The sequence below is a fragment of the Gobio gobio genome, assembly GCF_949357685.1.
Source record: "Gobio gobio genome assembly, chromosome: 3".
Classification (NCBI taxonomy): Eukaryota; Metazoa; Chordata; class Actinopteri; order Cypriniformes; family Gobionidae; genus Gobio; species Gobio gobio.
In genome coordinates, this window is record NC_137099.1 from 3,348,010 (window position 1) to 3,373,009 (window position 25,000).

A 25,000-nucleotide genomic window follows, 5' to 3' on the forward strand; every position below is an offset into this window, starting at 1 on the left:
TTACAGAGTAAAACAAGTTTCGGAAAATATTTATTTCATATAAAATAAAATAAAAAATAGTATTTTTGTGCATTTTTCATAATAATAAACACATTTCTACAACTTTTTTTTAGTTTCACTTTTTTAACATTTAACTTCAGCAATAATTTGTCTTCTTTAAAAAGAGACCAAACTGAAGTCTGTGATCCAAAGCATTCCAGATTTATGGAAATTGTACATTTCATTTTTAGGTGTACGCTCGAGTGATTAACTATTCCATTAATATAATTCAGTACCATAAAACCACCTAAAAACACCTAAACATTATCAAACTAAAATATAGTGCATTTATTTCATTGAAATAAACCAGTGTTGATTTTTGATGGCCACGTGAGCAGGTTTTAATGAAGCGGGTCTCAGTTCTTACTGTTCGGTTCGGACGTGATTTCTCTGTTCTTGTAGAACCAGGACACGGCTGGCACAGGTGAGCTGATGACATCACAGATGACCTCAGCGTCCTCGGCCTGACGAAACTCCTGCGGCGTCTTCACCTCGCGGAACGTCAACTTCTCTGTGACCAAACAAACACAGCAACATTAAAGACCGCAGTGATCTCACATGTGCCTCCTGTACAGAAGAGCCATAAAGGTGCATCTATCCATCATAAATGTGCATCTGTCCATCATAAAAGTGCATCTATCCATCATAAATGTGCATCTGTCCATCATAAAAGTGCATCTATCCATCATAAAAGTGCATCTATCCATCATAAAAGTGCATCTGTCCATCATAAAAGTGCATCTATCCATCATAAAAGTGTCTCTATCCATCATAAAAGTGCATCTATCCATCATAAAAGTGCATCTATCCATCATAAAAGTGTCTCTATCCATCATAAAAGTGTCTCTATCCATCATAAAAGTGCATCTATCCATCATAAAAGTGTCTCTATCCATCATAAAAGTGCATCTGTCCATCATAAAAGTGCATCTATCCATCATAAAAGTGTCTCTATCCATCATAAAAGTGCATCTATCCATCATAAAAGTGTCTCTATCCATTATAAAAGTGCATCTGTCCATCATAAAAGTGCATCTATCCATCATAAAAGTGCATCTATCCATCATAAAAGTGCATCTATCCATCATAAAAGTGCATCTATCCATCATAAAAGTGCATCTATCCATCATAAAAGTGCATCTATCCATCATAAAAGTGTCTCTATCCATCATAAAAGTGCATCTATCCATCATAAAAGTGCATCTGTCCATCATAAAAGTGCATCTATCCATCATAAAAGTGTCTCTATCCATTATAAAAGTGCATCTGTCCATCATAAAAGTGCATCTATCCATCATAAAAGTGCATCTGTCCATCATAAAAGTGCATCTATCCATCATAAAAGTGTCTCTATCCATTATAAAAGTGCATCTGTCCATCATAAAAGTGCATCTATCCATCATAAAAGTGCATCTATCCATCATAAAAGTGTCTCTATCCATCATAAAAGTGCATCTATCCATCATAAAAGTGCATCTATCCATCATAAAAGTGCATCTATCCATCATAAAAGTGCATCTATCCATCATAAAAGTGCATCTGTCCATCATAAAAGTGTAGTATTCTGAACACATTTAGTATTTATTATAGATTTAGTTTACATAGAGGTCTGTGTTCTAGATGGATATTTTGGTGCCCTAACAGATGAGCCGCGGCTGGAGATGGCATTCCTCCTCTCAGTAATTCCTGAAGTGTGATAAACAGACAGGATCTCTCTCACTGTTGGCTGAAATCATTTTTCTGTTCTGAATCTCATAATTTGGCTTGAGCTGTGAGGTCGGGGCAGAGCGGCGCGCTGGGGCTTGTTTCTACACAGAGACTATTACAGGGATTTATTCAGCGTTTACCCTCATTGACCCGCTGAAAACACTGAAGATCTGGCTTGATATCAGCGCGAGGACACCGCGGAGAATACGGTCCAAACAGACTGAAGGTCATCTGACAGAAACCACTCCATCCTTTCACTTCGGAGAAAAGGAAACCGTCTTGTTAATGAAAGTAGATTTAGTCAAAAACGCATCTCCTGAACGAGTACAGAGTCTCCTGATGAAGAAGAAGCAGAAACCAGCGATCTCATATAAGCAGGCGCATATGTCACGGAGGTCAGCTAGTAGTCGCTGTGCGAGTAAACCCTCATTGCCTCATTGTTAGAGCGTCCGATTCTCATGCAGGCGGACCCGGGTTCGAGTCCCGCTTGGAGCGGGTCGGTTCGAACAGGAGGGGTTACATATATGTAAAATAACGCGATCGCCAACATTAAAACATCATATAAATCAAAACTTGCTGATGTTACTGAATGAAATGTCGCCCCAGGATGAGCAATAGCAGTCGGACGGTGAAGCTTTGGGGTGTCGATGAACTCGATCTACTCCATCTGTGTTTGATCATCGCTCTGAATCTCATCTGGAGGTAGTCTTTGACAAAAACACGATTTTCTCAGCTTTTACTGTGTATAATTATTATGTATATTTGCATACACACAAGAAAGCATCTGATCATAGCGATGGGGATATGTTTGCGCCAGCAAGACGACAGATGAGGTCCGTTATGATAGTTTGATTATGAAGTATATCTCAGACTATAGATCTTACTATGCGAGTCTATAGTTTGAATTAATCCCTATTCTTTGCATGTGTTAATTTCGTCAGACGAGACAAGACTAAATATGTTCGTCAAAGACCTTTTTTTCCATGACTAAGACGAGACGATGACGAGACTCCACCAAAAACGCTGTACAAAAACGCTGACTAATGGTGCGTTCACACCGGACGCGATTCGCGTGAGTGATTTACATGTTAAGTCAATGCAGAGACACGAAACGGCATTCTGCGGCGCGATTCGCGCAAATGAGGCGGCGAGATTCGCGCGATTGAGGCGGCGCGAAGGACGCGAATTGAGCGTTTTGAACGCGCAAATCGAGAGAATCACGAGAATCGCTCAAGTTGAAAAATCTAAACTTTGGCGGATATTTCGCGCCGCGTTAACCAATCAGGAGCTTGCTCTAGTAGTGACAACAATGAGGAGAAAATCTGTATATTAGTATCTGGTTCAGACAATATGATTGAAGTTTATGTATGATCAATAAGTAAAAGGTATGAGAAGCTACACATGAAATAAAGCAAACAATTCAGTCAAACATTCAAAGTCAGTGCTAGTAGGCTAACGTTACAACTGCAACGTACAGTTATAGCCTAAAAATATGAAGTAATGAAACTTCTCTTTGCCTTCAGTCTAAACGATTTGCCAGGGAACAAATTATAGATCCATGAGACCAAAGAACGGCCGTTAAAAGACGAATTATAGCTGGAGACGCCACAGAGACATCAGAGCCAGCGACAGACGGCAGAAGGACTGGCCGAGGAAAGGCTGCTCTCGCCGGCTTTGACGACTCACAACTCCGAAAACGGCAGATAAAATTTTCAAATAGGCACTCTTTATATAAATAAACCACATATTTGAGCTTTAAACAACTACATTATTGACTGAAAAAGTCTTAAAACTACGTTTTGCAACAGTAGATTTTAACAAAAAATGACGTGTAAACACAGCCCATATCAGCCATTTCTCAACGAGACGAGCCGCTGGCAGAAGCCCCGCCCATGAGGCGAATTCGCGTCTGTTGTGCAGTGAATGTCACGCACGATTGAAGCGAGTAAACTCAAAATGTTCAAGCGTCCACCTTCGCGCGATTAGCGTGAGTTATTCGCGCGAATCGCGTCCGGTGTGAACGCCACATAAGACTAAATTAACATGCATTATTGTTGACGAAAAAGGACAAGACTAAAATGTTTTGCATAAAATAAGAACTAGCTTCATTTTCGTCTACAATTATCTCTACTTTTTAATCATGAGATGAATATTCAGCTGTTCAAAATATTCCGAAAGAGTTGGCGCTGTTGCTCAAGTACAGGTCTCAGACTTCTGTTGGTCCCGGAGCACTCAATACTTCTAGCGCTGTGTCAACACAATTGAATGGCTTAAGCCGCGGATAGACAACAGCTTCACTATACAGGTGTTTGCAGCAAGTTTTGGTAAACAGTACAGCATAGTGTGCATTGATTAATACGTCAACCATATTTACAGGATCGTTTTATTATGGAGAGTGATGGAGATCAACATTGTTAACATTAATGTGAATGTTTTTCTTGTATTTAGCCCTCAGGAATTGCTTACTAATTGCTCACACTCATACTCATTGATGGTCAAATATGACCATACACCTTAACTATTTTTTAAATAAATAGCCTATATTTTAGTTCAATAATATTTATTGAAAATTTTGAAGAGATCTTTTGGTGCTAAATACTATTTGTGCAATACTTATGGTCCATTAATGACCACTTAAAACATTTTTCTTCTAATATGTGTATTATTTATCTTACAATTAGTGTATTAATTAAGGTTAAAATAGAGAATTCCAATGCAAAGAGGCAAATTAGAGTCATTTTGTGGCTGGAAAAATAATAATTTTCATTTGTAATGCCATTAGGTAATCTTTAATCAATATACACGTGTAGTCTAGTTGCTCAAAAAAGTATTGCAGATCATAACTGCTTACTTATTTGTTGAAATTTGTGAAATTTTAAAATGTTAATAATAGTGAATATTAAAGAATGTAAGCAAATATAATTTAACCCCTAAAAAGTGTAAAATAGTGCTAAAAGGCAAACTTATTTTTCCTTATACGTATGAACAGTAGGCTATACACATACTGAATCAAGATTGAAATCGATATTTGTGCCCATCGTCTCATAAGCTAATGCTGATTTTAAGCATCTACGCTGTAAATCAACCAGTTAGCTATGGTGTTGTGGCACATACACTATGCAGGTTATATATATTTTATGTAACTTATTTTGCCACACTATATATTGAGTTTTCTTTTGACTAGAACTAGACTAAAATTACGAGACTAAAACTTGACTAACAAAGATATGTGAATGACTAAATATGACTAAAACTAACAAGGACATTTGGCACAAGACTAAGACTAAATTAAAAATAGGTGACAAAATGAACTATACCATTACAGTACAGAATGACTCTTTCGGGGTTATCCAGAACATTGTATATGCATTTATTTCATGTGCCATTGTACGCAAGAGAAGCTTTCGGGGGCGTAACTGTTACATCCTTTTGATTTTCCAGACAAAAGCGTCCCCGAGTCTTTCACATAAACATCAGTTTATAGGCTTTCATACACAACCTAGGAAGTTGGGGAAGGTCTTGTTGAGTTTCATTACAAGCCGAGCAAAACTCTCAGTATCTTTTAAAGATTTGATGTCGTTAACCTGAGCAATTTTCGCAGATCCAGAGAATAGTTATTCCCAAAATAGTGTTACCCTGAACATTGTATAAGCGTGTCATTAAACGGAAGAGAAGCTCTCGGGGGCGTAACTGTTAAATGTTTTTATTTTCCAGGCAAAAAGCGTCCTGAGTCTTTCACATAAACATCAGTTTATAGGCTTTCATACACAACCTAGGAAGTTGGGGAAGGTCTTGTTGAGTTTCATTACAAGCCGAGCAAAACTCTCTTGATGTCATTAACCCGAGCGATTTTGGCAGATCCAGAGAATAGTTATTCCCAAAATAGTGTTACCCTGAACATTGTATAAGCATGTCATTGAACGGAAGAGAAGCTCTCGGGAGCGTAATTGTAAAATATTTTGATTTTCCTGGCAAAAAACGTCCCGACTCCTTCACATCTACAAGCTTTCACGCACAACCTAAGTCGTCGGGGAAGGTCTTGTTTTTTAAGTTTCATCACAAGCTGAGCAAAACTCTCAGTATCTTTTAAAGATTTGATGCCGTTAACCTGAGCAATTTTGGCAGATCCAGAGAATAATTATTCCCAAAATAGCGCAATGTGACTCCTGGAAGTTAAAGCCAGCCAATCAGCTTTAACCTGCCAATTTTTTTGCAATAATTAAGTGCAGAATGCACGAGATGGCCAGCACACAGTCTGAGAAAAAGACTACAGTAAGTAAGGCTATTCTGTCTTAAATGAAAATCTGCCAGCTCTGGCGACTTTTAACCTCACGGGTCTCGGCTAATTTCCTCCATCGCGGATGAAATCGTGCTTTGGGGAAGATCTGCGGAGGGGAAAGGTGTGTGGCTGTGGCAGATCAGAATCATCCAAAGGTTTCTTTCAGAGTGCCTTCATTTAAATATGCCTTTATAATATCAATAAAATCTGCATAAATTCAAGCTCAAATCGGCCGAGCAACACCACAGCATTCATGGGAGATATCATATATAATATGAATGAGATTTTTCTTAAATTTGTACATTTATCCAATCCCATTAGCCTTCTGTTCCCGTCCCTCATGACTTGGTGTGGGGACTCACGGTAAATCTCCAGCACCACTGTAGCCTCCTGGCTTTGTCCTCGGGCGTCCACAGCCTGGCATCGATATATCCCAGCATCCTCGATGATGGCGTTGTAGATGGTCAGCCTGGACCGCACGCCCTCTGTGTGCACGATCACTCTCTGGTTTGAGATGATGCGCTCGCCTTGAGGACTGAACCAGTTTATGCTGACCGGCTCACCGATGGCTGAAGAAAACATAAAACCAACACACAGTCAATTAGATGTAAAAGCTTGTTTGACATATCACATGCATGCTTCCATACAACCCGTTTCTGATGTTCCGTCTCACTTGGCTTTGCACTTTGGCTCTGGCGACGTAACTTTAATGAGGGGCCACATGGGGAATTAGCGAGAGCCATATGCAAACTCCAGGAGCTCTCGACTGTAAAGCTGCTCGGCTGAAGGTCATAAAGCAGCCGTGTGGGAGTCGATATTTCTGGCCCTCTGCAATCACTAGGGCCTGAACTCTTGAAGCTCCCCGCGAGAGCACTAGAGTCCCGGGGCAGGTCACGTATGAAGGGACGGGGAGATGGTTGTTAGCGGGTTCAAGGGTTATGGCGTTAAAAAGATGAGAGTTGCATGGACAGAACAGGTGAGAAACGCAGTGGAGGTTCATTGAGGTGATGAATTTGTACATGTGTATCCGTTGGCGTTGTTATCATTGTTTTTCCTGTGTTTCTTCTACTTCTTCCGCTCTTGAGTCTGTGGCAGCTCATAGAACCACTTGCGGGAAAGTTATGAAATTTGGCACACAGGTAGCGGACAGTCTGAACTGTCACCATAGCCATTTTGGAGTCTCTAACGCAATCCCTCTAGCGCCACCAACTGTTCAAAGTTGCAATCACGTTTATGCGAATACATTTTGAACCGTAAGCACTAGAACAATTTTCCTAATAATCTACTTATCTGTTTGTCTGTTTGTCTGATCTTCATGAAAACTGAACCAGATCATCTTCAGAACATGCTGACAAAAATGTACAGAATTGAAGTTGATTTGACGAACCGTTCTTGAATAACACGCAAACAAATTTGACGAAGAGCACCCCAAAATGAGCGTAGACTATATCTCCGCAATACTTTAGCGAATTCTGACCAAACTTGGTGTGTGTTATGACCATAGATATCCATAATAAAGGCTATATGTCTCGTCCGCGCTGCTGGCCAATGGAGGTCGACGTCCGCACCTGGCGGCCATCTTGTCACAGGCAGCTCGCTCACTCGTAACATTGTTTTCATGGGTTCTTGCACTTTTTAAATAACCATAACTTGCTAAATTTTTTACCGATTTTTAAACTGTTTGGTTTGTTATAAACGTCAGAGATGTAGTTATGACACTGCATACTTATGAAAAATTATTCATAATTTGTTCAAGCATCCATAATTATAGCCACGTTAATAACGTTTGTAAGAAACCAAACCATTTGTAAATCCGTCAAGATTTCAGTGAGATAAGAGTATTTGTGTTCAGATCGCTCGCCTTACATCGGGTACCACAGAGCCCTGCCTGTGACAAGATGGCCGCTGGTGATGACGTTAGAGACTCCACCGTAAGACATCTGTGCTGCGTCCCAATTCGCATACTATCCGTACTAAATAGTATTCGAAAAAAGAATTAGTATGTCCCAAATCGTAGTATGTTGAAAAGAGTATTCCAAAGATTCCTGGATGGTTTACTATTTCCGGTCAGAATCCGAAGTGCAGATCGATGCGCACTCTAACGGCTGATATTGCCCACAACCCATTGCGAGATGGACGAGGATTCGATTAGAACTACAAACGCAGATAAAAGGGGTTAAAAAACTACAAACATGACGGTTACGCGAGTCTGACGGTTAAGTGGAGAGGATTAGATAAAGTGGTTTGAGTGAGCAATTATCAGTATTTAACCTGACAAAAAGATATTTATTCAATATTATCCACATTATATTTCTCCTTCAGCAGCATTGAGAACTTTTGTAATGATACGTTTGGCCATTAACTTTGCAAACACATGAGAGGAGTCTAAAGACCCACGAAAGGCAGATCAACGAGCGACTACATTTCACTCCAATACGGTAGGAAATTAAATTTAAAGTGGGGGATTTGAACTGTGACGATGATTGACAGGGCAGTTTAAACGGTGACGGGACTCACGTAACAGAGTCCGTTAAAGATGACGAAGTGTCCCAAAGCTTGCATACTCTTCTGCTACACACTCAAAAGTATGTACTTTTTCTTCACAAAAAGAGTACATACTTTTAGGACGTAGTATAAGTAGGCGAATTGGGACGCAGCCCTAGCCTTTATTATGGATATCTATGGTTATGACAACCATGACCTGAGGCTAACTGCACAGTTTTGACGCAGTGCCACCTAGTGGTCAGGAGATATGAAAAATGTAGATGCTGTTGCAATTTCTTTTTAGATTCGGTGCAGCATGCCGAGTCGAACTATACCCAATTCTCTCATGTTGATTATTTTGAATTTTGTCATAAAATTCTATATTTTTTACGAGCACATTGGCGTATCGTTACGAAACTCAATATATGTCTTGGGCACCATGCCCTTGTAGTCAAAAGTTATAATGAAATTTTCAAAAACGCTTATAAGATATCAATTTTGCCATAGTCAGCCTTTTGAAAACTTCTTTTGCTAGAGATAGCCCTGGTGGTTCAGTCCAGGACCATTTGTCTGTAAGGGTAATGTTTAAATGCACAGTTACCTGACAAATATTTTTTAAGTGATCCCTCCGGTGCGAGGAAGACCCGTTTAGATCTGCTCTGACGGGTAAAACATTTTGAGATAGCCCTCCAGTTAGGAGGTTAGTGTTTAAACGCACAGTTACCTGACAAATATTTTTTAAGTAAACCTGACTCTCCATTTTCTTCCACTCCAGATAAGGGTTATACTATAAATATTTTTTATTTCATTCGAATATTTGAATTCCATTTCTATGTAAAGCACTTTGAATTGCCACTGTGTATGAAATGTGCTATAAAAATAAACTTGCCTTGCCTTGCCTTTTTCGAACTCCTCCTAGACCGCTTGTCCGATTTTCACCAAAATCTAATTGTATTACCTTCAGACTGTGCCGGCAAAAAGTTATGAACTTTTGTTGATAGAAGAAACCGTTTTCGTATACCGCAGCAACAAAGCTGAGGCATGATGCCTATATTAATGTTTAATATATATTTTTAATGAAAATGAAAAGAGGCAGAGTGGTGTTTTATGACATATTTCTCCTGGAGCGCCTTGAACGCGCGTCTATTTAGCGTCTATTTCGCTTCAGACGCTTGATGTATACGCGCGTCCAATTCACTGTAGACGCACGAATGGATTCAAAATGTTCAAGCGTCCAACTAGACGCGGTAGACGTGATTTTGAGACTCTATTCGCGTTTGGTGTGAACGCAGCATCATAACTTCTGGACGGTTTGGCTTTAGGCCAAATTTGACTCTTTAGATTCGGTGTAGCATGTGCCGAGTCGAACGATATACAGTTTCCCCATAATGACCATTATGGGTGTCCGCCATTTTGAATTTTGTCATAAAAATGCTATATTTTAAGAAAGCATTGGTATATTGTTTACAAAACTCTGTAAGTGTCTTCGGCACCACGCCCTGAAGTTATAATGAAATTTTCAAAAATGCTTATAACTTTTGATTAGCTTGATAGATTCCTTGGGTCATGCCGAGAACATGTATATAAATGTAGCTATAGTCAGGCCTAACTTATTATCCGCCATTTTAATTTTCTTTTAAAAAGTACTTTTCAAAATCCTCCTAGACTGTTTGTCCAATTTTCATCTACAGTAAATCGAATCGTATCATCTTCAGACTGTGCCGGCAAAATTTATGGACTTTGTGTTGACAGACAAAACCGTTTTCGTATACCGCAGCAACAAAATGAGGCATGATGCCAAAATGTTTCTGCAATGCTGTAGCGTTTTCAGACCAAACTTTGCATGTGTCATTGTCACCTCACTCTGACCAAACCACATCAGTCGTGGAACAGCGCCACCAATTGGTCGAAAATGATAAACCATTCAATCACATTACTAGTGATTGTATTTGATTTTAGAGCCATTTTGCCACAATTCTTAATATGTATTTAACATATTTATGTATTTAATTGCTCATTGTTGCAGTTGGTCTGATGGCCAGCGACTTGTCGTGACTTCTTTGTGCTTGGCCCATTAATGGCTGCTTGCGGCTATATATTTTTAATATGATTTTAGCTTTTTTAACCATGTTTTCAGTGACCAAAAAGATTTCAGAGTACTCTGTAACAATTAATCAAATTTTTTTCGTCATCCACATTGTGTTGTTTCAAGTACGTCATCATTCATGTAGCTTCATGAACATTATGAAATGAAATCATGTTTTAGAGGCAAAAAAGTCAATATTTTCAGATCTGTCAGGTGTTCTAATTATTTTGGCCACCACTGTATATATATATATATATATATATATATATATGTATAAAAAACGTTCAACTTTGATTACAGAACATAATTTAGTAGCCTACTTCAGTAGGTTGATATATTAACATTATATCAGTTAATGAAATATATGTTTTTTTAAACCTAATGTTTTGTATTTTATAGTAAAGTAACCACAGCTGCCATTTTTACTGTAAATGTCACAGATTTATTTTACAGTGCAGCAACACAAAGGTCAAGGGTTCGATTCAGGAAATACATGAACTGTTTTTTGTATAAAAAGTGGCAAATGTATAGATTTAAAATGTGATCAACACCACCTGAGCCACCAAGCGCCACCAAGCTCCAGAAATGAGCCATATCATAAAATTAGCCCATATGACTCATTCAATATATTCAAATTCTGTTGAAATCAGTGACACAGATTTAATGTGCCATTAGCTGAAATCTTCTCACCGTAGCGGTGTCATTACCAGATGTATTCACATTCAGACTGCTGTCATGCTGCTATAATGATGCTTTCTGAGCCTCTGATCACGGGCGAAACTTCATGACACGAGAGAGATTGAATGATGACAGAGTTTTGGCTAAACTAACATTTAAACCCATCCCAAGGGTTTTTCTCACTTCTCATTTATTTCTAATGCACAGTTTGAGCACAACAGATGGCATTAAAAGTCCATGTGTTTTCGACCATCACACAGAGAAACTGTTGCTGCGTCCCAATTCGCATACTATCCGTACTAAATAGTATTCGAAAAAAGAATTAGTATGTCCCAAATCGTAGTATGTTGAAAAAAGTATTCCAAAGATTCCCGGATGGTTTACTATTTCCGGTCAGAATCCGAAGTGCAGATCGATGCGCACTCTAACGGCTGATATTGCCCACAACCCATTGCGAGATGGACGAGGATTCGATTAGAACTACAAACGCGGATAAAAAGTGTTTAAAAAACTACAAACATGAAGGTTACGCGAGTCTGACGGTTAAGTGGAGAGGATTAGATAAAGTGGTTTGAGTGAGCAATTATCAGTATTTAACCTGACAAAAAGATATTTATTCAATATTATCAACATTATATTTCACCTGCAGCAGCATTGAGAACTTTTGTAATGATACGTTTGGCCATTAACTTTGCAAACACATGAGAGGAGTCTAAAGACCCACGAAAGGCAGATCAACGAGCGACTACATTTCACTCCAATACGGTAGGAAATTAAATTTAAAGTGGGGGATTTGAACTGTGACGATGATTGACAGGGCAGTTTAAACGGTGACGGGACTCACGTAAGAGTGACGAAGTAGTATGTCCCAAAGCTTGCATACTCTTCTGCTACACACTCAAAAGTATGTACTTTTTCTTCACAAAAAGAGTACATACTTTTAGGACGTAGTATAAGTAGGCGAATTGGGACGCAGCCTCTATTTGTAACCTTAGACAACCCCAAACGGCTCGCGGCTACCACCGTGCTGAAGTGCTTCCTGTCCTTAGGAAATTATTTATGATGTCTCTATGGCCGGTGGGGCAGACGGACGCTCGTGACGCCCACTCGCCCTTCAGCGCCGCGAGCTCTGATCAATTTCTTCCTGCGCTGTGTATTGACGGAGCTCCGTCGAGACACTTTCCGCTCAGCCGCAGTCAAATCCACAGAAGCGAATGCATTTAAGAGCGGCTGGCGTATGAACGGCGGAGAGAAATCAATGTGTTGTCATGGCAACATCGTGTCGTGCATGTGGGTAATCGGGCGATGGAAAAGTTAATCACTGCGTTCCAACAGGTGAAGTCAACAGGTGGGCAGAGAAAATCAAGAGCCCAAGCCATTAAACATACTGTATATATATATATATAAACCTGACAGGGCAAACAGGACCAATGCAATTATTTCATTTACCTCATTATTTGAGATATAATAAAGCAAACAAACTTTTTTTTTTACTTTTAACACATGCAACATGACCAGTTATTCTTGATATGAAGAGATAAACACAGCTGCTGTTTATACACACATGCTTTCCCTTGCTTAAAGGGCACATTGCAGGTTAGAGACTCCAGTGAGTCAATGTATAGAAAAATAATGTAGGAACTAGATTTTCTTTAAAATATACTTTAAAATACACTATTAACCCTTAATCGCCCCTCAAGTAGGGTTTACGTTCGAGTCCCTTGGGGTCAGATAGACCCCAAACTTTTACAGAGCGATTGCATAAGGAAATATAATTTTTTTACATGGAAAACTATATATCATTTTTTTTTATTTACTTCTCAACTATAAATTTATGCTGTGTTTTTGTGGGTATTTGGTGGTTTTTTACATATTTACTGCACAAATACTTAACTATGTCATAATTTGGCTCATTAAAATTTTTTTTTTATGAAAGAATCACTTGAATGATGATCTTAAATAAATATAAATAGTTTTTGGACATTGCTCTATGTGTTTGGGATAGAATACCGCCATCTGTAGGTTTGTGGAAAAACTTTAGGAATTATAGTTAAAGAGAAAGTGTGCAATGACCACATTATCCACTAGAGGTCCAGAGGGAAGTTATGCAAAAGTTAAGCTGCCTTTCATTTTTCTTTTATTTGCCCTTTTCCCTCTCTTTCTCATGATTGTTCCATGTTGCATTTGTGCTCTAGTATTTGTCCTTCATTTATGTATGGAATTTTTTCAGATTTATGCCAGTTTTGTTTATTTGCCAGTTTCTATAAAAATGCTCTCTGTTGCAGTCACACACATGTGTGTGTTTGTGTGTGTGTACGTGTGTGTGTGTATGAGACAGAAAGTTCGTTCCACTTCGTGTTTATGCTCTAGGACCAGATCTTGATATAAATGTAGACATTTTCAGATTTATACTGGATTTAGTTGATTTCTTTTTTACAAACAAAGTGAAAAAAAGCTTTTTTTTACATTTTCCCATTCATTGCCAAAATCCAAAAAAATGCTCCAGACACCTGTGTTTGTGTTTGTGTGTGTGTGTGTGTGTGTGTGAGTGAACATGCTTGTTCCATATTGCATTTGTGCTCTAGTATTAGTACTTCATTTATGTATGAAAATCTTTCAGATTTATGCCAGTTTTGTTGATTTTATTTGCCAATTTCAATAAAAATACTCTCTGTTGCAGTCACACACATGTGTGTGTTTGTGTGTGTATGAGATAGAAAGTTCGTTCTACTTTGTGTTTATGCTCTAGGACCAGACCTTGATATAAATGTGGAAATTTTCAGATTTATACTGGATTTAGTAAAAAAAAATTGACAAAAAAAGTGAAAAAAAAAAAATGTATTTTTTACACTTTCCCATTCATTTTCAATGTGGGGTCAATCTGACCCCGAGGGACTTAAACGGTAATTTTTTTTACACACCTTTAGAACAACCAAATCAAGCCCAGATTTTTTGTGCATGTTTAGATAGATTATTTAGGAAAAGTCACAGAGTCTCATGGCCCTGAGATGAAGGGAACACTTTTAAAAAATGGAGGAAAAGTCCAGTGGGGTCAGCTGGAGCCCAAGGGACGATTAAGGGTTAAGGCTTTTGGAGTCGTTTTTGTGAGAAAATTTTACTTCCGCATCTAAAAATGCCAAAACCGGACGTGACATAACGAGAGGGAGTGCGGTGAATCTCAACAATAGGAAAACAATGGATCGAAATGACAGCTCGGACGCTGAGGACATTATAAATGTTTATTAATACTCATATGGCAGACCACAGTCATACAATTATGACACACAATCAGGGACAGACCAGGATTAGACAGAACAACGATTACAGGAGACAGATTGAGTATTTATGTGAGGAGAAACAGTGGAGAACAGCGGCAGGTGTCTCGGAGAGAGACCAGTGTTAGCATAAAGCTAGCTAACGATATGAACAACACTGTGCTCAGATCACAACACTGTACTGATTATTATCATGTATCAGGCAATAGCAAAGCTGGTAACGTTGTCATCTAGTAGCTAAGTTATTGATTTACTTACCAATAACAGAAACTTATAGGCTTGACCGTCAGGAAAAGTCACACTCGAATATCCGTCCACACTAAACGTTATGTGATATAACGTTAGCGGTTTCTCATCACGACTGATTTGGTAACTTACAAGACTCACGCCACGGTGCACAGTTCACGTTTTCTCCGAGCTACATCTCCCGCCGGCCGCCGAACCACAGACAGTAACGTTGTGTTATTGTGTTTATCCTTTATTCATTAATTCTGTATTATGGGTTTATTTCGTGCCGATTCACCGCTAGTGTGAGGATGTATATGACGTTATGCGTATGCATTTGAGTGAACTTGAATGTGCATACATGGCATGAATAAAATATCACATAATTCAGAACTTTTTTTCGAAAAAGTGTGAGACTGTATTCATTTGTGTTAATGTACATACTTTGTATTCATCAATGTAAACACGACGGCAAAGAAGCATCGCGTGTGGATGTTTATTCATCCTTTAGGCAAGCTACACACGAGCCGCGCCGAAAGCACATGCTAGAAATAGAACCGATGCGACACGCAAGAGTGTTGGAAGCGTTTCCAGGCAAAATAGAATAGGAAAAGCTGTTTGTCATTTTGACACGAATACATATTAATAGATGACATTTTTATGTGTGAAAGTCTCTAGGTTTTGACATAAATGCAGATATAATTGTAATTAATTTTTTTTTTATATAATATCGATTTTCAAATATTGCACCTGCCAATGCAGAACAAAATATTTTGTAGCCTATTCGGCCGTCAATACTGCCGAGTGCTGACGTTGTCTTTGCTGTATCAGTAGGCTATATATTTATATACATATTTATTTATATATTTTATGTTTAACATGAAGTATAGGCCTTCCACTATGTCACCTAGCAGCAGCGGCGCCGCGTCAGACACGCTTCTGGTGTGCAAAGACACAGAAAACGCCACGCAGCTGAAACGCAACAGAAACGCCACGCTTGCAGTGTGTAGCCGGTCTACAGATAGAAAACGCCACGCTCACGTCACGCAGCCAGTGTGTAGCCGTTCTACAGATAGAAAACGCCACGCTCACGTCACGCAGCCAGTGTGTAGCTGGCCTTACATGAGTATAACAATGTTTGACTCCATCATATCGCCGGGATGATAATCCTCCGGTCTAAAGCACTATACACACCACCGTGTGTTTCGAAGCAGATGCGTGAAGGTAAGTCCTGTTTCTTCACCTGCACAAAACGCCACCATGCAGAATTCCTAACTTTTTTTTTTTTAGGAAACCTGTGGACTCGATGCCCTGAAAGGCTGGATAATAATTTACCATGACAATGATAAATTGGAATAGAAAAACTACTGAAAATACACAGACTCTACTGAATACCAACCTATTCTGCACTGAGCCAACGCAGAGCTCGGCGAACCACTCCCTCTCGTGACGTAATATGACGCGATGATGAAAAAAAAAGCGCTTTTTCCAAGCGGTCAACGAAATGGCCACTTTATCAACTAAATTTGTGCTCTTATGTCTTTTTAAAACATTTTAAATCCTGCACTACCTTTTCATATGGTATTTTCATACAAGGTTATATATTAATCTCGAAAAAAATGTAACCTGCAATATGCTATTTGCGTTTTTCTGAAATTTAAACTCGCGACTGACACCTGGGGCCAAAAAACAGAACTGCTCTTATTTTCGCAGCGGTGGTGACGTCACATCCGCAGACAGCGCGGGAAAAACCTACCCGCCAGAAAATAGGAAAAAGAAGGATACAGTCTTATAGGTGCACCCACTGTGAGCGGACAAGGTGTCAGTATGCTCATCAGGAGATGTTTGAGTCATAAATGGTAAAATAAAAAGGCTATTGTTACGTTTATTTTGGGGAAAAAGTTGCATATAGCCCCTTTAACGCTTATTTTAAAAAGCAAGATGATTCTTTGTCAAATTAGCACGGCATCTTATTTTTAGCAGTAATGCATCTTATTTGTGATCAGATTTTATCATTACAAGATCACCAGTAAGTAAATATATTCAGGGGCCAATCACTGAAGATGCGTAGGCATCTGTTGTAGGGGAGAGCGGGGCACAACCTAACGCTTTTTGACTTTCTCAGTTTGTGTAAATCCACTTGGGGTTCAGAGTGTTTATTTTTTCCCACATTAATTGCACACATGTCTAGTACAATCATGTGGTTTTGTTTCATTAATACAGTGTGTTCTTTTTTTCTTGATTTACCCCGAAGTAATGGAAGTGAAATGTGACAACATGCCCCATAGGTGGAGTACATTATTATATCACGACCAAATAACAGCGTAAAATGTTCCCTGATATAATCCAAAAAATATACGAGACAAACTGAAATATTTTCTCAACAAAATACAATTATTAACTTTTTTAAATAAAATAATGGAATTTTTTAATCATTAAAAATATACTCATTTTTGAGTTTGACAACAAACACATCGCTAAATACAGCATAGTTCAAAACATAATAATAATAATTAATCATTTCTGAACATTAACTCTCAGACATTATTCACTCTTTTCTCATGGTTTCTCAAAATAATTCATAAAAGTATAGAATATAATGGCATATTTCTAATAGGGGCTCATTGTGACAACACACCCAACCTGCGCAAATAGGATTTAAAGAACATCTCAACTGTTAAATAACAGATATGAGATTATAATAATATCGGATTTGTCTTATTTTAAATAAACACAAAAAACAAAGATGAAAACTTTTTTACATTTTTTTTATCAAAACTTTTTGATTAAATTTGCCTATTGTAATGAAATAATATATCTTAATAGATTCCTTGGGCCATGCCGAGAACATAGACACCAATTTTGACATATTTGGCTGAATTTCCTGTCCGCCATTTTGATTTCCTTTAAAAGCCTACTTTTTCAAACTCCTCCTAGACCATTTCTCTGATTTTCAAAAAAATTTAACCAGGTCATCTTCAGACCATGCTGACAAAATGAAAAGGAATTCAATTTGATTAGCTAAAGCGTTCTCGAAAAACACGCAAACAAATTTGACGAATAGCCTGCCAAAATGAACGTGAGGCTATATCTCCGCAACGCTTTAACAAATTCTGACCAAACGTGGTGTGTGTTATTACAACCATGACCATTGGCTACCTGCAGTTTCGGCACAGTGCCACCTAGTGGTCAGGAGATATGAAAAATGTAAAGTTTTGCTGAATGCTTTGGACAAAATTCACAAAACTGGTCTCTTTAGATTCATTGCAATATATTTTCCCCATATCAGACATTTTGGGTGTCAGACATTTTGAATTTTGTCATAAAATGCTATATTTTATGATCGCATTGGCATATCATAACAAAACTCGGTATGTGTCTTCGGCACCATGCCCTGATGACGTTTTGGGGCAGTGCCACCTTGTGGTCAAAAAGTATAATGAAATTTCCAAAAATTCTAAAAACTTTTGATTAAATTTGCCTTTTGTAATGAAATAATAGATCTTAATTGATTCCTTAGGGCATGCCGAGAACATAGACACCAATTTTGCCATGTTTGGCTGAATTTCCTGTCCGCCATTTTGATTTCCTTTAAAAACCTACTTTTTCAAACTCCTCCTAGGGAGGAGTTGCAAACTTGCTCCAATTTTCACAAAAATTTAACTAGATCATCTTCAGACCATCCTGACAAAATGATAAGGAATTCAATTTGATTAGCTAAAGCGTTCTCGAAAAACACGCAAACAAATTTGACGAATAGCCTGCCAAAATGAACGTGAGTGTGTGTTATGACATGGTGTGTGTGGTGTGTGTTATGACAACCATGACCATAGGCTACCTGCAGTTTCGGCACAGTGCCACCTAGTGGTCAGGAGATATGAAAAATTTAAAGTTTTGCTGAATGCTTTGGCCAAAATTCACAAAACTGGTCTCTTTAGATTCAGTGCAGTATATTTTCCCATATCAGCCATTTTGGCTGTCAGACATTTTGAATTTTGTCAAAAAATGCTATTTTTTTACAACCGCATTGGCGTATCATTACGAAACTCGGTATGTGTCTTCGGCACCATGCCCTGATGACGTTTGGGGATCTTAATTGATTCCTTGGGCCATGCCGAGAACATAGATACCGATTTTTACATATTTGGCTGGATTTCCTGTCCGCCATTTTGATTTTCTTTAAAAACCTACTTTTTCAAACTCCTCCTAGACCGTTGCTCCAATTTTCACAAGAATTGAACCAGATCATCTTCAGACCACACCGAACAAAATGTTATGGAATTTAATTTGATTAGTTAAAGCGTTCTTGAATAACACGCAAACAAATTTGACGAATAGCCCGTCAAAATGGACATGAGGCTATATCTCCGCAGTGCTTTAACGTATTCAGACACAAACGTGGTGTGTGTTATGACAACCATGACCTGAGGGTACTTGCAGTGTTTCGGCGCAGTGCCACCTAGTGGTCAGGCAATATCATGCCGAGAACATACATGCCAATTTTTTTGGACGAATTTCCTGTCCGCCATTTTGATTTCCTGTGACATTGTCACCTCACTCTGACCAACCCACATCAATTTCATAATTGCGCCACCTATTGGTCGAAAGTGATAAACCATTAAATCATATTATTACTGACTGGATATATGATTTTTCAGACATTATGGCTGAAATCATCCTTAAATGTCTTTAATGGCTCATTGTTGCAGTTGGTCTGAGACTCCCAGCCGTGTTGGCATGTCTTATTGTCTTCTTTGCGCTTGGCCCCGATAATGGCTGCTCGCCGCTATATTTACAATTACAATCAGCATTTTTTCCCCCAAAGATGCATTCTGTGATTGTCTTTTCTGCTATGGATAAATGTGATGCATTTCTCATCGGGATTGCATGATGCTTAAAGCTACACTGTGTGATATTTTCCCCCATCTAGCGGTTAAAATGTATATGACCATCCAGTGAATATTAGTTTCTCTTCCTCTCAATTCCGATTTCGTTTTAACTCCTACAGTGGCCGATTTAGTCCAAGATTAACATGGCTTCCAGTTCGACCTCGTCCACATTCGTCACGGTGCCATCAAGTGTTAAAACGCGAAAGGCAAAGCTTGAATACACGGGTATGTCCCTCTTTGGCTAATGTACTTTCAAGATGGAGGGGCAACATGGCGACCCGCATTCGAACCCTCACCTGTATGTATTTTCAATGGCATATTATAAACTTACGAGAATACTTTATTACTTGAAAGAAGTAAATATACATTAATGAGCACATATATTTTTGAAAGAACTAAGTGTTTTTAGCTAAGAATAAACTAAAAAGGTTACACAGTGTAGCTTTAAGCGTTCTTACAGCTACGTTAAATACAGGACTGACAAGAGAAGAGAAGAGAAGAGAAGAGAAGAGAAGAGAAGAGAAGAGAAGAGAAGAGAAGAGAAGAGAAGAGAAGAGAAGAGAAGAGAAGAGAAGAGAAGAGAAGAGAAGAGAAGAGAAGAGAAGAGAAGAGAAGAGAAGAGAAGAGAAGACGTAATACAGTTCTGTTGTGTGTCTGAGAATTATGCTCATGTCTTGTTTCTAAACACAATAACATCAGTGACCTTCAGTTCTGCTCGGATACTGTTATTGTGTGTTGTATGATTGTCAGTAGTATCAGCACACACACACACACACACACACACACACACACACACACACACACACACACACACACACACACACACACACACACACACACACACACACACACACACACACACACACACACACACACACACACACACACACACACACACACACACAGCTTTTAAAGGGACAACACTATAAAGTCAAGGCTTGTAAAGACTATCCCACTGAACATACTGAATATTATTAGTATTATTAGTGCACTTGTCTCTTATTTCTGCAATCAGAACAGAACAATCTTCATTTTCTGTGTGCACTACACTGTGAGATCATATTCATATTCCTAAAATCATGAGAGATTATTGTGAATAATTGAACATGTTTTTGTAACATGTTCTCTCTGTTAACAGTTACATTTTATAATTGTCCTGTGTTCATTATAGAAAAAAACAGACATTTACGGTGCTGCATAATTGTTGCCTTGAGCTTAATTTTTTCATGTTTACTGCATTTTCAGTAGCACTGAATATTTCTGAAGATAATTGCGAGTCTGCCGGGACTCATTTCATAAGTTCAGAAGAAGCTTGGGCTCTCTTTATAAGGACGCATTAAAGTGATCAAAAGTGACATTTATAATGTTACAAAAGATTCTATTTCTAATAAAAGCTGTTCTTTTGAACTTTATATTCATCAAAGAATCCTGAACAAATAAAATGTACCACGACTGTTTTCAACATTAATAATCATAAATGTGTGTTGAGCATCAGATCCTCATATGAGAATGATTAGTGAAGGGTCATGTGACACTGAAGACTGGAGGAATGATGATAAATTCAGCTTTGATGACAGGAATAAATCTATATATTCACATAGAGAACAGCTGATAATAATATTTCACTGTTTTACTGTATTTTTGATTAAATAAATGAGCAGAAGAGACAAAAACCCTGGTGTGAGGGATTCTTGAGAACACATTCTTACCTGTGCATGTGAAGAACTTAGACTCTCCGACGCTCAGCTCCACTTTATTGAGTGATATTGACACCTGAAGCACGGCTGGGAAAGAGAGAGAAACACAGTTATTCATCGCAGCTACACGGTAATACACAGGAAAATAACAGTGCAAATGTGGTAAAATGCATCAATATCATCACAATCATAGGGCCATATTTTAATGATCTGAGTGCATGGTCTTAAGCACTTCGTGCGTGTCCGAAATCCACTTTTCCTAGTTTAAAGGATTAGTTCACTTTTAAATAAACTTTTGCTGATAATTTACTCACCCCCATGTCATCCAAGATGTCCATGTCTTTCTTTCTGCAGTCGAAAAGAAATTAAGGTTTTTTGATGAAAACATTCCAGGTTTTTTCTCCATATAATGGACTTCAATGGGCTCCAAACGGTTCAAGGTCCAAATGACAGTTTCAGTGCAGCTTCAAAGGGCTTTAAACAATACCAGATGATGAATAAGAGTCTTATCTAGACAAACAATCAGCTTCTGTGAGAAACCCAGCAGTATTTATGCTATTATTTTACCTCTTAACAGACGAACATGATCATCTCTGAGCTCCGCCATAACTTCCGCTAAGTGAGGTCAAAATACGAGCGTGGTCATAGATATATCGATCGTAGATGTCTCATTCTACTGATCCGTGCAGGCGCTAAATAGGCATCTACGTATACATCTATGACCACGCTCGTATTTTGACCTCACTTAGCGGAAGTTATGGCGGAGCTCAGAGATGATCACGTTCGTCTGATAAGAGGTAAAATAATAGCATAAATACTGCTTGGTTTCTCACAGAAACTGATGGTTTGGCTAGATAAGACTCTTATTCATCATCTGGTGTCGTTTAAAGCTGCACTGAAACAGGTCATTTGGACCTTGAACCGTTTGGAGCCCATTGAAGTCCATTATATGGAGAAAAATCCTGGAATGTTTTCATCAAAAACCTTAATTTCTTTTCAACTGCAGAAAGAAAGACATGGACATCTTGGATGACATGGGGGTGAGTAAATTATCAGCAAAAGTTTATTTAAAAGTGAACTAATCCTTTAACAATGGGAAAAACGGTCTGCGCATCTGGCACATGATCCAAAAGGGTTGTCCCCATAGACTGTAAAAAAATATGGATGTAGTGTTCGTGACGTCAGCCATAGGATTCTGAAGTGTAAAGTAGGATCGAGCTGGCCGTCGCCATCTACAACAGAAAATGGGCAAAGAGGCGGGACGTGGGCGGAGCTGATGACTAACAGACAGCAGACAAACGGCAATCCACCTGTCACTCAAAGTGGCCACGCCCTTAATTATGCAGAACTTTAAGGCTTTATATAATGTAAACGAATGAGTTATAAATAAATTCACCCCCCTCACAGTCGTCATGAAGGGCAACATTAGCCGTACAGACCAAAAGCACAGTTTGCCCCAGACTGTAAACATGTGTTCTTCTGCTGTAAAGTTGGCCATTTTAACATGAGCTCAATGAGATTCTGCTCCTCCTGGAGTCTGCCTCTAGTGGCCAGTCCATGAACTGCAGTTTAACTCACTTCAGTATCGGCTTCAGGAGCCGCTTGGTTGTCCCTCGTCTCGTAATGAGTCATGGGTGTGTTTTTGGGCGTAACGTGCAATAAACTAATCAGAGTCTCATCTCCCTTTCCCTTTAAAAGCCAGTTGCGCTCGCACCATGAGCGGAATCACTATTTACATGAGGAATATAGACACGAGTCAGTTTAAATATGTGTGTGTGTGTGTGTGTGTGTGTGTGTATTGTCACGATTGGTCAAACAAGTAGCCAATGTCATTGGTCATTACTGCAAATAGGTCATTCTGATACATACAATGACTACCTATTATGAAATTTTTATCTTTATGTACACAATAATAATATTTTACATTGTACTCCTTTTATTTGTAATATTTAAGTGTGTGTGCTGCGTCCCTGTGTGTGTAATAATCAGAGTGTATGTGTGTTTGTGTGCTGCTGCGCGTTCCTGTGTGTGTAATAAGCAGTGTGTGTGTGCTGCGTCCCTGTGTGTGTAATAATCAGAGTGTGTGTGTGTGTGTGCTGCTGCGCATTCCTGTGTGTGTAATAAGCAGCGTGTGTGTGCTGCGCGTCCCTGTGTGTGTGTAATAATCAGAGTGTGTGTATGTGAGTGTGTGCGCTGGTGCGCGTCCCTGTGTGTGTAATAATCAGTGTGTGTGTATGTGAGTCTGTGCGCTGCTGCGCGTCCCTGTGTGTGTGTAATAATCAGAGTGTGTGTATGTGAATGTGTGCGCTGCTGCGCGTCCCTGTGTGTGTAATAATCAGTGTGTGTGTGAGTGTGTTCGCTGCTGCGCGTCCCTGTGTGTAATAAGCAGAGTGTGTGTGTGTGTGCGCGCGCTGCTGTGTGTCCCTGTGTGTGTAATAAGCAGAGTGTGTGTGTGTGTGTGAGAGTGTGTTCGCTGCTGCGCATCCATGTGTGTGTACTAAGCAGTGTGTGTCCCTGTGTGTGCGTAATAAGCAGAGTGTGTGTGTGTGTGATTGTGTGCACTGCTGCGCGTCCCTGTGTGTGTAATAAGCAGAGAGTTTGTGTGTGTGTGTGTGAGTGTGTAATAAGCAGTGTGTGTGTGCTGCTGTGCGTGTGTGCGTGCTGCTGTGTGTCCCTGTGTGTGTAATAATCAGTGTGTGTGTGAGTGTGTGCGCTGCTGCGCGTCCCTTTGTCTAATAAGCAGAGTGTGTGTGTGCGCGCTGCTGTGTGTCCCTGTGTGTGTAATAAGCAGAGTGTGTGTGTGTGTGTGAGTGTGTTCGCTGCTGCGCATCCCTGTGTGTGTAATAAGCAGTGTGTGTCCCTGTGTGTGTGTAATAAGCAGAGTGTGTGTGTGTGTGTGTGTGTGTGTGTGTGTGTGTGAGTGTGTGCGCTGCTGCGCGTCCATGTGTGTGTAATAAGCAGTGTGTCCCTGTGTGTGTGTAATAAGCAGAGTGTGTGTGTGTGTGTGAGTGTGTTCGCTACTGCACATCCCTGTGTGTGTAATAAGCAGTGCGTGTCCCTGTGTGTGCGTGTGTGTGTGTGTGTGTGAGTGTGTTCGCTGCTGCGCATCCCTGTGTGTGTAATAAGCAGTGTGTGTCCCTGTGTGTGTGTAATAAGCAGAGTGTGTGTGTGTGTGTGTGTGTGTGTGAGTGTGTGCGCTGCTGCGCGCCCATTTGTGTGTAATAAGCAGTGTGTGTCCCTGTGTGTGTGTAATAAGCAGAGAGTGTGTGTGTGTGTGTGTGTGTGTGTGAGAGTGTGTTCGCTGCTGCGCATCCCTGTGTGTGTAATAAGCAGTGTGTGTCCCTGTGTGTGTGTAATAAGCAGAGAGTGTGTGTGTGTGTGTGAGAGTGTGTTCGCTGCTGCGCATCCCTGTGTGTGTATAAGCAGTGTGTGTCCCTGTGTGTGTGTAATAAGCAGAGTGTGTGTGTGTGTGTGTGTGTGTGTGTGTGTGTGTGTGTGTGTGTGTGTGTGTGTGTGTGTGTGTGTGTGTGTGTGTGTGTGTGTGTGTGTGTGTGTGTGAGAGTGTGTGCGCTGCTGCGCGTCAAAGTGTGTGTAATAAGCAGTGTGTGTCCCTGTGTGTGTGTAATAAGCAGAGTGTGTGT

The 25,000-nt window shown here is 39.5% G+C and overlaps 1 protein-coding gene across 1 annotated transcript in view; it reads right to left on the bottom strand.

Annotated features, from left to right (window-relative positions):
- The window catches only part of LOC307123698 (neural cell adhesion molecule 2), a 435,059-nt gene that overhangs the window by 89,745 nt on the left and 320,314 nt on the right, over positions 1–25,000 (bottom strand). The window contains exons 2-4 of the mRNA XM_079812344.1: positions 21,372–21,446; positions 6,388–6,594; positions 407–550 (exon numbers count right to left, since the gene is read on the bottom strand). Of these exons, the coding sequence (XP_079668470.1) occupies positions 407–550; positions 6,388–6,594; positions 21,372–21,446 (426 nt within the window). The remainder of the gene's footprint in view (positions 1–406; positions 551–6,387; positions 6,595–21,371; positions 21,447–25,000) is intronic.